At 54.2% G+C, this 14,543-nt stretch overlaps 3 protein-coding genes across 3 annotated transcripts; 2 read left to right on the top strand and 1 right to left on the bottom strand.

Moving 5' to 3' along the window:
* Positions 1 to 1,969: 1,969 nt before the first annotated feature.
* Positions 1,970 to 6,277, top strand: EsH8_I_000765 (AAA family ATPase peroxin 6; the record flags this gene model as incomplete). Its single annotated transcript, XM_083268178.1, has 3 exons — positions 1,970 to 2,150; positions 2,211 to 5,592; positions 5,647 to 6,277. The coding sequence occupies 3 exons, from the start codon at positions 1,970 to 1,972 to the stop codon at positions 6,275 to 6,277; spliced, it is 4,194 nt and encodes a 1,397-aa protein (XP_083118616.1).
* A 222-nt stretch (positions 6,278 to 6,499) lies between these two features.
* On the bottom strand, positions 6,500 to 7,992 carry EsH8_I_000764 (uncharacterized protein; the record flags this gene model as incomplete). Its single annotated transcript, XM_083268177.1, has 2 exons — positions 6,500 to 7,669; positions 7,738 to 7,992. 2 exons carry the CDS (start codon positions 7,990 to 7,992, stop codon positions 6,500 to 6,502), a joined length of 1,425 nt encoding a protein of 474 aa, XP_083118615.1.
* Positions 7,993 to 11,648: 3,656 nt separating this feature from the next.
* EsH8_I_000763 (uncharacterized protein) lies at positions 11,649 to 12,122 on the top strand (the record flags this gene model as incomplete). The annotated part of the gene is made up of 1 exon (XM_083268176.1): positions 11,649 to 12,122. The coding sequence occupies one exon, from the start codon at positions 11,649 to 11,651 to the stop codon at positions 12,120 to 12,122; it is 474 nt and encodes a 157-aa protein (XP_083118614.1).
* Between the last annotated feature and the right edge of the window lie 2,421 nt (positions 12,123 to 14,543).

Here is a 14,543-nt window from a genome sequence, read left to right as displayed (position 1 = left end):
TCAATGACAACCATTGATTGGCTATTGTTGAGTCGCTCGTAGAGAAGAACAGAAAAGCATGTGACGATCTCGACACATGCCTTGGAATCTCAACAGCATCTACAAGGCAAGGAACCCGCTATACTGGACTTTCAACGGCCACTAAAGACTCGAGCAGATACTCGCAATGCTTAGGCGGGGAAGAGCATCGCGTCTCGTCTGCCAATCACTTTATCCAGCTACGAAACTGCCATTGAAAAGTCCATGATCCCACGCGGCTATCATGAACTCTGCTCGCCACTTTCCACCACAGGAAAGTTCTGTCAGGTCTACGGACACAGGAACCAAGTACATATACTGCCGGCAGTGTTATTCCCCAGTCCCGGTTACCACAATTGTTTAAAGATACAACGTCTGTCCATCCGTTCTATGTGTTCTTCGTTTCTATGGTTTCTTCGGTCTTCATGGCCACCTTAACCAGGGGTCTCTATCACCACGCAATTCTGGCCTGTAAAACAACTGAATACTGATTTATTTTACTCACTTATGTTTACATCTTTGCATGTTGTGATGACGACTTCTGGTTGCTTAACTGTGTGTAGAGAGATGGTTGGGTTGCGTCATGGAGAAATGCGTCCCTTTTTCGTCATTCCATTCCAACTTTGATCAGATACAAAAGCAGTTCCATTTGCGAAACATTAACAGGCTTTGGAAGTTGCCACCTTACGAACTGGCTGGCTCTATCCGGGTTGAGGCTGTGCGTTCCATTCTTTTGTCTCCATCTGTAGGGTTAGGACGATCCGTCCGGGTGCTACACTTCCGTTGGTATGGGGTACCATCGTCATCATTGGCCACAAGGAAGTTTCCTACAAAACAGCGGATGAGGCACTGCTTACTCAGACAGCAACCCCATAATGGAGTATAGACACGCGACTGGCCAGAAACCGCGGGCAACCCGAACAGAAGCACATCACCGTAATATCCCTACTTCCACGACTAGAATTTCTTCAACGTATCTCTTGCCCTTTGTGGTGCTTTTGTATTTGCTGGTCTATTCGTTTGCTCTTCCATATTCTGAAGAGAGCCTGTGTATGGCTCGGCTTAGTTCACCACACATCACGCAGAGAATTGGTAGGCACTGATGAAGAGTGCAGCTCGTGACCAGCCGGTGCAACAAGGTGTTGCGACCACATGCGCTTGGTATATTGGCACAATTTGCAACATGGACCATTATTCCTATCCTCTGGCTTCGAGAGCTTTTCGCTTCGATGCGAGTTTCATAATATAACTGAATGAGTACGGGAGCCTACAGAGCATGCCCATCTGCATTGCCTTTGGAATCCCAATGACTCGACCAAAGACCTCATGAGCAAAATGATGAGAATATTAGGAGTTCGGTCGAATACTAAAAGACCTGTCTATTCAGCGAAACGGACCGTGACTTTGACAGGACAGGAAGCCTATGTCACGCAGATAATGATGGGCAGCGCAGCACCGAGAGGTTGTCCACTGATTAAGCGCGTCGGACATGGAATCGGAGCTGGTTCGGAGTCCAGCCAACTTTATTTGCTTAGTAAGTATACTTCCCCCGCTCGGGTTTTTTGGCCGCACCTGCACAGACGAATTGCTCTGTAGCTGTCCAGGCTGTCTTCGGCGGAGACCCCAGGAGGTTGGGGTTCACGGCTGCAGCTCCCAGTACGCCAATGCCGAGGCCTAAGACATCCCCAAGCCGAAGCTGGAGACGACGGCTCCAGCCCCAACCCGGTCCAGGGACCATAGCTTAGCTCCTCCATGTGGACTTCGCGACATGGACTCAGCAACCTGCGACTACTGATATCTCTCAACGCCAATTGATTGTTCTGCTTGTTGTTAAGACCTCTTTTTCTGCTAGCGTGCGGTTTTCGAACCTTCTCAACAACCCCCCTGCGATGCACATCTGAGGTGCTGTTCGCTTCGTCGCTTTGGATTGTCTTGCCTGCCGTACGTGAGAATGACCACCGCGGAGCTGGCGCCGCCGCCGCAGGCGAGGAGGAACAGGAGGGAGAGAAGACGTCGGCATGACAAACCAGCGCTGTCTGCTAGACTGATCTTGGATGACCACGATGTGAAGGGCGATGTCGGCATTCTGTCAGAGGATCTCTTCACAGACCTCTTCCCCCACCTTCGGAATGGTAAGAATCGCCTTTGCCAAGGAGACCACACACGCAGTTGCTGACATGATTGCTGCGCAGCAAACTCTACCGAGGATGGATTCGAGGACATTCACCATGTCGCCATAGCTCCCTGGGAACCGAACCCGTCCGCGACCGAGACGGCCTGGACTGTTGTGCCAGTGGTCAAATCCTCGGCTCTTAAACACTCGACCGTCCAGTTCTCGCCCTCATCCTTGTCTTTGCAGAGTTTCGCCACTATTCTCCAACAAGTCGCACCGTCAAAGCTATCGAGTAATAGTCGAAGTGGTATCGAAATACAAATACTTGATGTGGTCGCACTTTCGCTAGATACGGTATTCGTTAGCCTTGAAAGCGAGTTGACGAAGCGCTTGGAACAGGGCGAGGGTACCTTCTACCGTGACCACCCGAATCAATCCAACGGCAAAGGTCTTGCGACTCCAGAAAAGCCTGAAGGTCGTCTCATCGAGGCTCTGCGCGTGGCATTGGGCAGTCTGAAGGTCCTCCACTCCGGCGACCTCTTCCCCCTCCCGCTGCCCCCGCATCCAGTCACTCACGTCCCGCCGAATCCTGGAAAGATCATGCTGTGCGAGCCCGTAAGCCAGGGAATTTTGTCTGCGAGCACAAAGATTGTCTTGATGCGAGGGCGTGTACATACGAAACGCGGCCAGGTCGCCCCGTCGATCCCGCCAAATCGGAGCCTGAATGGCGTTCCCGAGGATGAGGACGACGATACCGCCAATGACCAGTTTTACTCGGCTGCCGAAGACCGGTACAAAACGGATGCCGCAAATACCGAGATAGACTCTGTTACTGAGACTGAAGAGTCAGAGCTCTCTGGTATTGACCAAGAGGACGAGCTCTCAGACGATTCCATGGACGACATGATCTCTCTACAAGCGCCGACACTGCCTACGACTGCTGCAAGTGGCGTTTCTACAATGCAACCCGGAACACCAATGACGATTGGGAGGGGAAGGAAAACCAACGGAATCGCAACTCCTGCTTCAGTATTTTCCAACTTTACTGCAACTACTGCTCGCCCTGATCGGCCTCGGGGCCGGCTTTTCAAAGCCCAAGGGCTGGTCCGAACAATCCCCGTCGACCTTCTTCACCCCAAACCGGCCCCTGAAGACGATGACGAGGCCAGGCTCTTCGTAGATATATCTTCACTATCCAAGATCGGCTGCTTCTCGGGAGACTGGGTTCGAATCGAGGCTGCCGAAGAACCTCCCGCCAACGGATTCGGTGCCTTCGGACTCGGGAGTTTTACGTCATTGGAGCCAGCCGAGTGTAATTGGCGCCCGGTAAGAGTATATGGCCTCCCCGAGGGGTATTCACAACGTCCTGTGACGCGGATACCCAGTGCAAAGCATGGCGAGCGTAGATTGTCGTTCTTCGAGTCCCAGCTTCAGAAACCCACGAGTCCAGCTGCTTACATATCGCCGATATTATTGGCAAACCTCGACGATCCATCGTACCTCCGGCTGTCACCTATCAAACGTGGAACGTATCAAGGAAAAGGAACTCTCCCCAAGTTTACCAGCGCATCACGCCCTCCGTATGCCCGCGACATCACGATCCAACACGTTCGGTCACCCATCACCGCCGAGCGAGCTTATCAGTCGGCAGTACTGGGTGGTCTCAAGCGCTACTTTGCTCAAAGAATACGACTTGTACGGACGGGGGATCTTATAGCTGTGCCAATCGACACACAGCTGGGCAAAGCTCTCCAAGAGCAACCCAGTGGAAGTAATGGATCGGAGGTGGATAACGTGATGGCTCTTTCAAAGGAAGGGTCGTCAAGGTTCGACCAAGTAGCATGGTTCAAGGTCGGCCACATCCAGATTCAGAAATCGGATGCTGACAATGATCAATCCGATGAGCTCTGGGGAGGAATCGCTTGCATCGACAGCTCTTCCGTCGCGATGCATGGCTCCGGCTTCGCCACAAGCCGCATACCCGCAACCAAGTCGAACACTTGGCCGTATTATCTCGGAGTGAAGAAGATGCCCACCAAGGCGCCAAGTGCTTCGGCACTAACGCTCCCTGACCATGACCAGCGTTATATTTCGCCTCTTAGGCGGCGGCTTCGAGAGTTGCTTGCCGCAGCCACCAGTACCAGAGCAATCCATCTCAAGATGCCGCCAGTTGCTATCCTTATCACTGCCACGCACCGCAACATCGGCAAAGCGACTGTTGCATCCGAAGCTTGTTCCGACATTGGTCTCCACACGTATTCGGTAGATGCTTATGACATTCTAAGCGAGGCGGGAACCAGCGGTAGTGACGTTAAGACAGAAGGTCTCTTGCGGACTAGGGCTGAAAGAGCGATGAGTTGCGGCCCGGATACGACGGCCTTGCTGATCAGGCACGTGGAAGCGTTGACGGCCGACCGGATGGTGTCGACCATGAAAGAAATACTGCAAGACACGAGGGTCTTGATCGCAACTACCAGCGACGTTGACAAGGTTCCCGATGGGGTTCGCGGTCTTTTCAGTCACGAGCTCGAGATGGGTGCTCCCGATGAAGCCGAACGTGAAGGCATTTTGAGATCCATTGTCGAGGACCGTGGTATCAATCTTGACCCTGAAGTCGATCTGAATGGCATAGCTCTGAAGACCGCTGCATTGGTGGCCGGCGACCTTATTGATGTGGTAGAGCGGGGACTCATCGCACAGCGACTCCGGTTGGAGCAGGTATCTTCAAAGACAAAATCTACTGGCCAGGCTGTCACAGTCCGTGACCTTCAAGTAGCTGGTGGGCCAATGGCCCGGTGTGTCACGAAGGGCGACTTCGACGTCGCTGTCGAGGCTGCACGGAAGAACTTTGCAGGCGCCATTGGAGCCCCCAAGATTCCCAACGTCACATGGGACGACGTGGGTGGTTTGAACAACGTCAAAGATGCCGTGACGGAAACCATTCAGTTGCCTCTAGAGAGGCCTGAACTCTTCGCCAAGGGCATGAAGAAGAGATCAGGTATTCTGTTCTACGGCCCTCCCGGTACCGGCAAGACCTTGCTCGCCAAGGCCATCGCCACGGAGTACAGCCTCAACTTCTTCAGTGTCAAGGGTCCCGAGTTGCTCAACATGTACATTGGTGAGTCGGAGGCTAATGTCAGACGTGTGTTCCAACGCGCTAGAGACGCCCGGCCCTGCGTTGTCTTCTTCGACGAGCTTGACTCCGTTGCTCCAAAGCGTGGAAATCAAGGGGACAGCGGCGGTGTCATGGACCGTATTGTCTCTCAGCTTCTCGCAGAGCTCGACGGCATGTCGGGAGGAGATGATACCAGCGGCGGTGTTTTTGTCGTCGGTGCCACGAACCGGCCTGATCTGCTTGATCCCGCTCTGCTCCGTCCCGGACGCTTCGACAAGATGCTTTACCTCGGCGTGTCCGACACCCACGACAAGCAGCTCAAGATTCTGGAGGCACTCACCAGAAAGTAAGTTTTATAGAACCTTATTTTTCCTATGCATTTGCTAATTTTCTACTTCAGATTCACACTAGACCCCTCTGTCTCATTGAAAGCCGTCGCCCAGCGCCTGCCTTTTACATATACAGGAGCCGACTTCTACGCCCTCTGTAGCGACGCAATGCTCAAGGCCGTCACGCGACAGGCCGCAAGCGTCGACGCCAAAATTCGCGAGATTAACGCCGACCGACATCAGGGACCCATCTCTACGGCGTATTTCTTCGACCACCATGCCACGCCGGACGATATCGCCGTCATGGTTACAGAGGAGGATTTCATGAACGCCCACAACGAGCTCGTGCCTAGTGTCAGCGCGGGTGAGCTGGCGCATTACGAGAGCGTGCGCGCCACGTTTGAAGGGTCGCCCGACAAGGATAAACAGCAGCAGGCGCAACAGCAACAACAACGGCCAACGGCCAGTGTGATCAGGGCGGTATCTGGCTCGTCGGCAGTGTCGAGGGTTAGTTCTAAGGGGAAGGGGAAGGCGGTCGCTGCGTCGTCCAAGGGGAAAGGCAAGGCCGTGGCCCTGAATAGCGACGATGAGTACGAGTCTGAGGGGAACGTCACGGTGACAAACGGAAAGGGCAAGGGTAAGGGCAAGGCTATTGCTGGGTTCCAGGATGGGACGGCTAGTGATGACGAAGGACTGTACTAGAACGCAATACGTCGGTGGATGTAGCACATTGCTTGGCATCTGAGGAGTAAATTCGGATGAACGATTGTTCAACAAAACGGTGAAGGAACTAGATGAGGACCTGACGCCTCATGTAGCAAAAGCATACAAATATAGCCTTTGTCCAGTGCGAGGGTACAATCTCCTATCATACATCATCCCACCCGGGATCCAACCCCTTTCCCCCACCTTCCCTACAGCATACTACTTCTTCGACTCTTCAGCCTTGGCCTCCTTCTTTGCCTCTACCTCTGTCCCCAGTTTCGCCTTGGTGTCGTCTGTCTTCGTCTCAGACTCACTTGCGTCGTCGTCGTCGTCGTCTTCGCTATCCTCACTTTCGTCGCTGTCCTCATCATCGTCATCGTCGCTGTCTTCCTCTTCTGACTCTTTTTTGTCTTGCTCCTTAGGAATCACAGTCTTTTCAACCGCTGCAATCTCCTTCTGTGGCGCGGCAGCTTTTGTGTCGTCTTCTACTTCCTCTTTCTCGGGCTCCTCCTTGATAGCCTCGGCCTTTTCTACAGCCTCAATCTTCTTTTGCGACACCTCATCGTCGCTGTCCTCACTTTCGGGCTCCTCCTCGATTGTCTCGGCCTTCTCAACTGCTGCAATTTCCTCCTGCGACGCTGATGCCACCGCAGCTCCCATGTGCACCGTCACGGGCTTATCAACGTCAGATGGTTTCCATCGGGCCGTTGTCGGCGACTGCAGCGTCTCGCGGAGGGCGTCTGGGTTGGTAGCAGTGGACGCGCCCCAGGAGCCTGTCGTTGGAGACTGAAGGCCGGGGGGTTTGGCGCTGTGGATTGACGGACCGCTGCTGATGCTGGTTACAGAGGTCTTTCGGGGCGTTGCTTGTGTCGCAGCGGCGTCGGAGGCGGCGGCGGTGGTTTCCGTTTTCTTTTCGGGTTCGGTGGTGCTGGCTTCGGCTGGCGTAGTAGCAGCGGCCGGTGCCCCAGTCTCCGGCTTCTTTTCCTCTGCAGCCTTCTCGCCCTTTGCGTCCTTCTTGCCGTAAACTTTATCGCGCAGCGACTGCGACCGGAGTTCCTTAGCCTTCTTGGCTGCCTCGTCGGCGATGGAGCGGTGGGCAAGTGTAGCAGAACCTCCAGCAGTGACCTTTGGAGGCTCGGCCGCCTTGTCTTTCGCAGCAGCAGTGGTCGAGCTTTCGGCTTTGGGCAAAGGGGGTGCGGGCGGGGGCGCGGATGCGGAGGTGGAGGCAGACCCCGACAGTGTGCCCTTGGGTACCTTCTTGATAATCTTCTTCTTGATAGGTTCCTTTGGCTTATTGTTGATGTCGGGAATTGTGTATTCGTCGTAATAGATCTTGACGTGCTGCTTGAGTTCGCCATATTCGTTCCATTCTTCGATCTCGACGAGGTCCTGGACAAAGAACGCCCTGTCAGAATATGGCTCCACCTGAACGGAGGTCAGAAAAAGGGGTCACTTACGCCGAGCACCAAACCTTCCTGCACAAGACCTGGAAGCTTCCTCACACGACCAGAGGCATCTTTGCCGGCACGGCGGCCCCAGAGCATGCGGGCCTTGTCATCAGTCGCGATGTCGATGGCCTTAAACGGTACGCGGTTGGCGCGGAGGATTGTCTCGAGACGGGATGTAGCGGTGACAATGTGAGAGGATCCGGCAGTCAAAGAGGTGAAGATCCAGAGAGCCGGATCAGTTGAAAAAGTCGTTGCGGTTGCCATGGTTCTTGGCTCTGGGTTCTTCGAGGCGGGTCGATTCGGAGCGAGATGAGTTGGAGGGGTTGCAGGGAAGAGCTTCTGGGAGGATGGGAACCAGCTGCTAGGAAGCTAGAGGGGGAGAGTCAGTCAGCAACGCTAATCGAGTCATCGAGATTTAGATGGAAGTAATGCCACGATGACGGATCTGCATGGTATGGAATGGAGCTTCGCGTTGCGCACCTTTGGTTGAGGGTTCTTTGGGGTTCTGGGTTATGACGAGTGTCGGCGTTCCAGACGAGGCGATGCGTACGTGGGCAAGTCAGCCAGCCAGTGGAGGTTCCACGCAGATGAAACCCGAAGGGTCGTGGTGGTAGCACTCTGTATTTTACGGTTAAGATGCGGGGGCGGGGTCATTCTTTCAGCGACGTGAGTTGCCCGAGGCTGAACAACGCAGCGGCCGCGCCTAATCGTACCTGCCCAATGATTCGAAAGTGGCTCCTGAGCTGAGCTGGCAAAAGCTGCAAGGTGAGGTGAGGTGGTCAAAAGTGGAATGCGCGACAGGCGGTGGCGCCCAACATCAATACCAAAACCACCACACCCAGTCCATCCTGTTGAAGAGTGTCAATCGAAAAACAAATCACACCAGACGCCAATCAGCCGCCGATGCTTGAGCGGGATCAAACGGATTTGGGCTGTTTCCTGTCTCCTCGAGGATTATTCTGGCACCTTGACTATGCATTCGCAGAAGCAACCGCACCCCACATCACTAACACCGCACTGCCGCAGCTTCTGCAAGAAAACAGCATGCCTCAAGACCGTCGCGCATGTTGTCTCTTTGTCATATGGTGACTTTCAATGCGATGGGTAGTTGGGGCAGAAAAGCTCAGGACACGATGCTCCACCGAGTCTCGCATCGCTTTGTCATTGATTGACCTCTCAACGATACCGGCACGCCATGACGGTCCGCCGATTGGTCCAGCGACTAGAGAGGAATGAATGACCATCACCTGAGCTGATCGTTCGCTGTGTCGTCGCAGAAGACTGAGTGCAATGACAGGCATGTGCTGCTCAGCAGCAGCGTCGGGTCAATCCCTTGCCCTTACTCCGACGCTGTTGATTGTGTTGCGAGTCTCTTTGTCTTGCAGGAATCATTGATGAAAGCAGCTTGCAGGTCTGAGGAAGTCAGTTGGCACTTCATGGTAAACAGTACCAGCACATACATAGGTAGTATGAACCCCCTCAACCCCCAACCATACTCAACAAGGACACCCTTGCTATTAGAGGTCACTGCAATTTGAGGGTTCGCTGGCGACATCTGCCGTGGTTACAATCCACGCAGTGATGTGACAATACGACCCAGAAGCGACTAACAATTGTTTCAGGGGGCTCGGACCAGCGTTGAAGGCTGCTCCGGGGCTCTGGTAGGATTTCGTGGCAGGTACGGATATTTGACAACTGTTTGCCCAAACCGCTTCTCAACTGACCACAATGCATACATGCTGTGTATGGGTCAACACCCTAAGTCGGATCGGGTTGCTGCGGTACCAGTGCCGGTAGCGCCATTTCGTCACGACGATCGCATTCAAAGACCGTCATAATAGTATACCGTCACCTCACACAGCATTGCGCATCCCCCCTCCAAACGGGAAATGGCGGTGGGGTCCCCATGATTGGGATCATTTCTCTTGCCGATTTACAGTTGTTCTGACAAGGAAACCCTCTGGAAGCAGCTTATGAGTTTCTCAGGACAAGGGTCTCAGATAGCCTGCGCGAGAAACAACCTGACTGATGTTTCAGTGCCAGGGCCCTAGAAGACCTGGGGATACGCCGTGGAACCATTAAATGACTGAGCAAAGGGGAGAAACCTGAACCTTGAGCGGCCGAAAACCATCGGATGGTGCACAGCAGTCATTGCGGGCGGGCACCCATCGATACATCTACCATATGGTTGGGCACAATTGCCAACAGACCAAGGTCAAATCTATTTTCCTCCCTAGTCGCATCCTCCCGAAATAAACCGGCTGGCCAAGATGGCTAGACAATTCTTCGCCCCTAAGCCAACATAGCTTTCCAGCGGTCAGCGGATAGCAAGCGGCGTCGGCGCTATGGCGGGAGGGCTTAGCCGTGACTTGGATCTAGAGGAGGGTGGCGGGCACAAAGCGACATTACACCGACAACCATCAGCGTTATGATGAAAATCCTTTGGTTCGGTAGGCAATGATTCGCGGGCGCATTCCCAGGCCTCCCACGTTCCGGGAGGGATCCAGGTCTACCCTGTGCGACGCAACCTGCGGATACGACTCTGCGATGGGGACACAACGGCACACGCATGCCCAATGCTCAACAAGCAATCAAGCACCACAGCATCGACCTCATCTTGGCGACAACGATAACCTTGAGGCCTTTTGCAGGTCGGTCTTGACTCTGCCATCTGCTCATAAGTTCGGATGAGTTGTTTTCCAGCGGGCCAGGACATGCTGTTCCTGCAGCCTGCTAGCAGGGATTCCGGAGGCGATCCGCAAGGGCTTTCCAGGCACGAACCAGTGGGAGCTGCAGGCCGAGACGAGCTAAGGGAATCCAGAGCAAGGTCCCGTCAGCGAAGCGCAAGCTTGCGCAGCGCAATGCATTGCCGCGTCCGCCGCTGTGCTTGCGCAGCCAATCACCCCGGCCACCATCGACGACAGGGTCCGTCCAGGCCGAATACCCAATTTTGGACACGATCCGTCGCCGTCCAGGCTCACAAGCTTTCTCTGGTTCGTTGGCCAGGGCCCTGAGGCCCCAAGGCCTGGGTCTAGACATCGGACATCGGACAGACAGACACCATTAGGCCTCATCTCACTTCCGTTTTACTGCGCGTCCTCTCATCATCCCATGGGCCATGCCGCGGTCCTCACTTCTCAGCCGGTGACAAGGGCCGGCCCCTGGCTGTGTGCCTGTGCTAGCTTGCCTGGCGGCCAGCTCTCTCTCATCTCCTCTCACTTAATTCTGGCAGTTGGATCGGCGAAGCAACGTAGCAACCCCGGGCTTGGTCAGTCCACACCTTGTCCAGCAAACGGATGCACCTCATCTCATTGGCAAAGGGGCAAAAAGCAAAACTTAGCAGGGCACAGAGCATGGCCCCCCCATATCCTCGCGCACACCCACCGGCCACCCCCACCCACCCACCCACACTTACACACCCTCCAGCCGCGTAGACGACCAACGGGGTCGACAGGAGCTTGCAAGGCACAAGCAGGAAACGCTATGTCGCCCAGCGCTCGCAAAATTTCCGGCAGCCCACGCCCGGCAGCGCTTGTGGGCGTCCTCCAGTCCCCGCTGACCGTTGTCGTGGTTCGGCCGAATTGATAAAAGGAGAAATACCTCGTCTGCCCCCTCCCACACGCCTTACACTCTCGCTCTTGTTTCCTCACCGTTGCTCTCATTACCACTGCATCCGGTGCCCACATTCTCTTACTGCTGTTCTTCGTCGTCGTGCCTTAGTTGCCCACCACTCTCTTTTAGTCCATCTCTATCGACAAGACAGTCTCGTCAGTCCCTTGACACTGCATTCATTCCCGCCCACGCCGACAAACAAGCAAGCATTGAATTTGGTGGAGAATCAGCTTTGGGTCATATATCGACTTTTATCATTACTCGAAACATTTCTACACCACCACCCTCTTGATATCAAACCAGTCAAAATGCGCTACACAAGCATCTTCGCCCTCTTGGCCGCCTCTGTCGCCGTCGCCCAGTCCTTGGACGAGACAACCACGACTTTGACTGCGACCACCACCAAGACCGTCACCATCACCAAGTGCAACCCGACCAACACCGCCTGCCCCTTGTACACGCCGACCTCGACGATTCTGCCTACCATCAACTCGACGACCTCCACGTCCACCTCTACCACCTCGTCGTCTTCCTCTTCTTCGTCGTCCTCGTCGTCTCACTACTACCCAGCTTCCAACTCCACCAGCTTCGCCGGCCCGACCGCTTCTGCTCCCTGGACCAAGTCCACCGTCACCGCTATCAAGACCTCCGGCGACTCTGCTGCCCCTACCTCGGGATCCCCCGCTGTCACGTCCTCGACCGCTGCTAGTGGCGGCTCTGGTCTCTTCGTCCAGAGCGGTCTCCTGGCTGCCGTCGTTGGTCTTGTTGTCGCACTCAACTAAAATGGATATGGCACTCGTTACATGAACGTCTGGTTACAATTACTTGATTCGATTCTCGACCGACGTTACTGTTATTCTCTGGGGATAGGCTGATTGGAGACCTTTTATTTTTATTTTTAACAACTATTCTGGGTGTTCTTCGAAAGCGGTTTGGAGCCTCGGCTACCGGATGGCCTTCACTTCTGGCCAGACTTCATTGTCTTGGCCGTTGGATGGATTGGAGGAGTTTATACCTATTTGGAGATTGCATCCATACCCGCCAGATGGTGCACATACTCTTTTTTCCCTCAAAGTTTTGAATGATACGACCTTGTGATGACCATATTTTTTCATGGCCTTTGTGGCGCTGGCATGTGATGAATTTCGTGAATGACGCAGTTAAAGGGTGTTTCAATTCAAAATATCCATCGAGGAACTACACCGACTCACTCATGTGTGTTCTATTGGTCCAACGTCTCACCTACACTAATGCGCAGGATTCTTGGGCTCTATCGAGATCAGCCACTCCAACCCGAACATACCCATATCCTGGATCTCGTAGCTATCTATGCCTAGCCATACCGCAACGCGCCTCGTAAGGGCTCCGTTGCACGTTTCCCCGAACAGCATGGCTTGCTTGCCTTGCCGTGCTTGCCAAGGTGCGAATGGCCTTGAAATGCCTCTCGGGCGAAAAGATCGAAATGTGGCTAAGACAGTACCACCGCCTAAACGCCCCAAAGCCAGGCACTGCCAACCGTTGGATATTTGCTAACAGCAGTGTCGACCAATGGCAATTGCCTTTGGCGGCCATTATGTTCTACGGGCAGGCTCTCGGTGCTGATTCGCCCACGTGGTTTCCTATCTTACCTTACTAAAAGAAAGGAACGGGCCGCTTTCTAGGTCTTGTCGACAAAGACATCCAACGACTTCTCATCGTCCTATTTTCTCTGTTTCAGCTCCCTCCCCCCTCCATTGCCTTTCTGCGATGTTGATCTCCGGTCACACATGGCTGCTCTTCATCCTGTTCAGCCCTCGTTTCTGCATGGAAGATAAGCTCAGCGACTTCGCCTCGGATCCGGACAGTCGTGCGCCAATCGACCATCATCAACACGGTCCCGGCAATCTACACCCCTGTAGAGATCATGTCGATTCCTACCGATCGAGCAACTCAGCTTCTACATTCAACCACATCCGTCAATTCGTAGCGTCCAAGCTAAAGGTGGCAACGTATGTGGGCATATCTTGAATTAATATATGCGGTGTACAGTAGCGCAGGCTCCGAATTCCTTTTTCCCCTTTTCAGCTCGACGCACCGCGCCGAATCCGAGACACAAAACCGACCCCCAAAGGCAAATAACTCCCGACCAAACCTGTCGCTCTTATTACAGATTATGCTCGTGACCGTGTCCAGTATGCGCAACAGCTGCAGCTGTCTACCGTCGTCTGAGAGTCTTGCACCAAGTCAACCTGAAACCAATCCCTTGCTCCGGCGGCCATCCAGTCGATAATCGTAATCAAGGCAGCCATGCAGGCGGCTCGGTATGCCAAACGGCATGAGTACTGCACTCATGGCGACGTATTGAGAACGGATCAATGACAATTGGGTTCCCACGGGTCCAAACCAGCTGTCCCTTCAGTTCTCAATTCGTTTCCTCCGCTTGAAACTTGATCTCTCAGCATTTCCCCTGGGCGCACCGGTCACATAGACTCTTGTCTGCTGATATCCGCTCTTCGCAACCGCAAACCGAGTTGTGATCACAGAATTTAAGCGACATGTCGTTTGTTTGCGGCTCGACATGGGACCGGCCGCAAGTCGCCGGCGTATTGGTCATGGTTTGCAGCGGGTTAAGTTCGTCGAATCTTCTCTCTTTATGAACCTTGCGTAAGGTTGGGACGGGTTTGTCGCCTTTGTCCAGCCGTTCGAATAGTGTTCACGGCTCGGCCCGCTGAAACTGCTTTGACGGAGAAACCGGGGCTGCCAAGTTTCGAGAGGTACGGCGCAATGCGACGGACGGCGGAGGCAGACAGTGGGCTTGGCTTGTAACACGACACAGGGTTCCTTGAGGCTGAGCAGGTCCGATTTTCGAATGGCTCTTCGCGCGAGTTGCCGACAAAGTTGTCTCTCGTTGATTGACGGCCCCATTGACCTGGAGGGACCGGATGCATACGCTTATATATGTTTTGCATACTGCGGCACCACTCACACACACACACACACGCTCACACGCTCATGCGCTCACTTACATATGACAATCGACCCTGCGTCTATATGCGGGCGACGAGGTGCGTAGGAGGCATGCAGGGTGGCACCGAGAGTACACAATATGCATGGACGATTTCCGCGCTCTTCAGGCCTGCGAAATTTTTCTGTTCACCAGCACCAGCACCAGCACCATGGCATTGCACCGCTTCCCTGAGCCAACCTCCCGTTTGTGGTGCGCT

This window comes from Colletotrichum jinshuiense, chromosome 1 (genome assembly GCF_051148585.1).
Source record: "Colletotrichum jinshuiense chromosome 1, complete sequence".
Lineage (NCBI taxonomy): Eukaryota > Fungi > Ascomycota > Sordariomycetes > Glomerellales > Glomerellaceae > Colletotrichum > Colletotrichum jinshuiense.
Note: the sequence above shows the minus strand (reverse complement) of the source record. Positions and strands in the feature narration are given on the sequence as shown.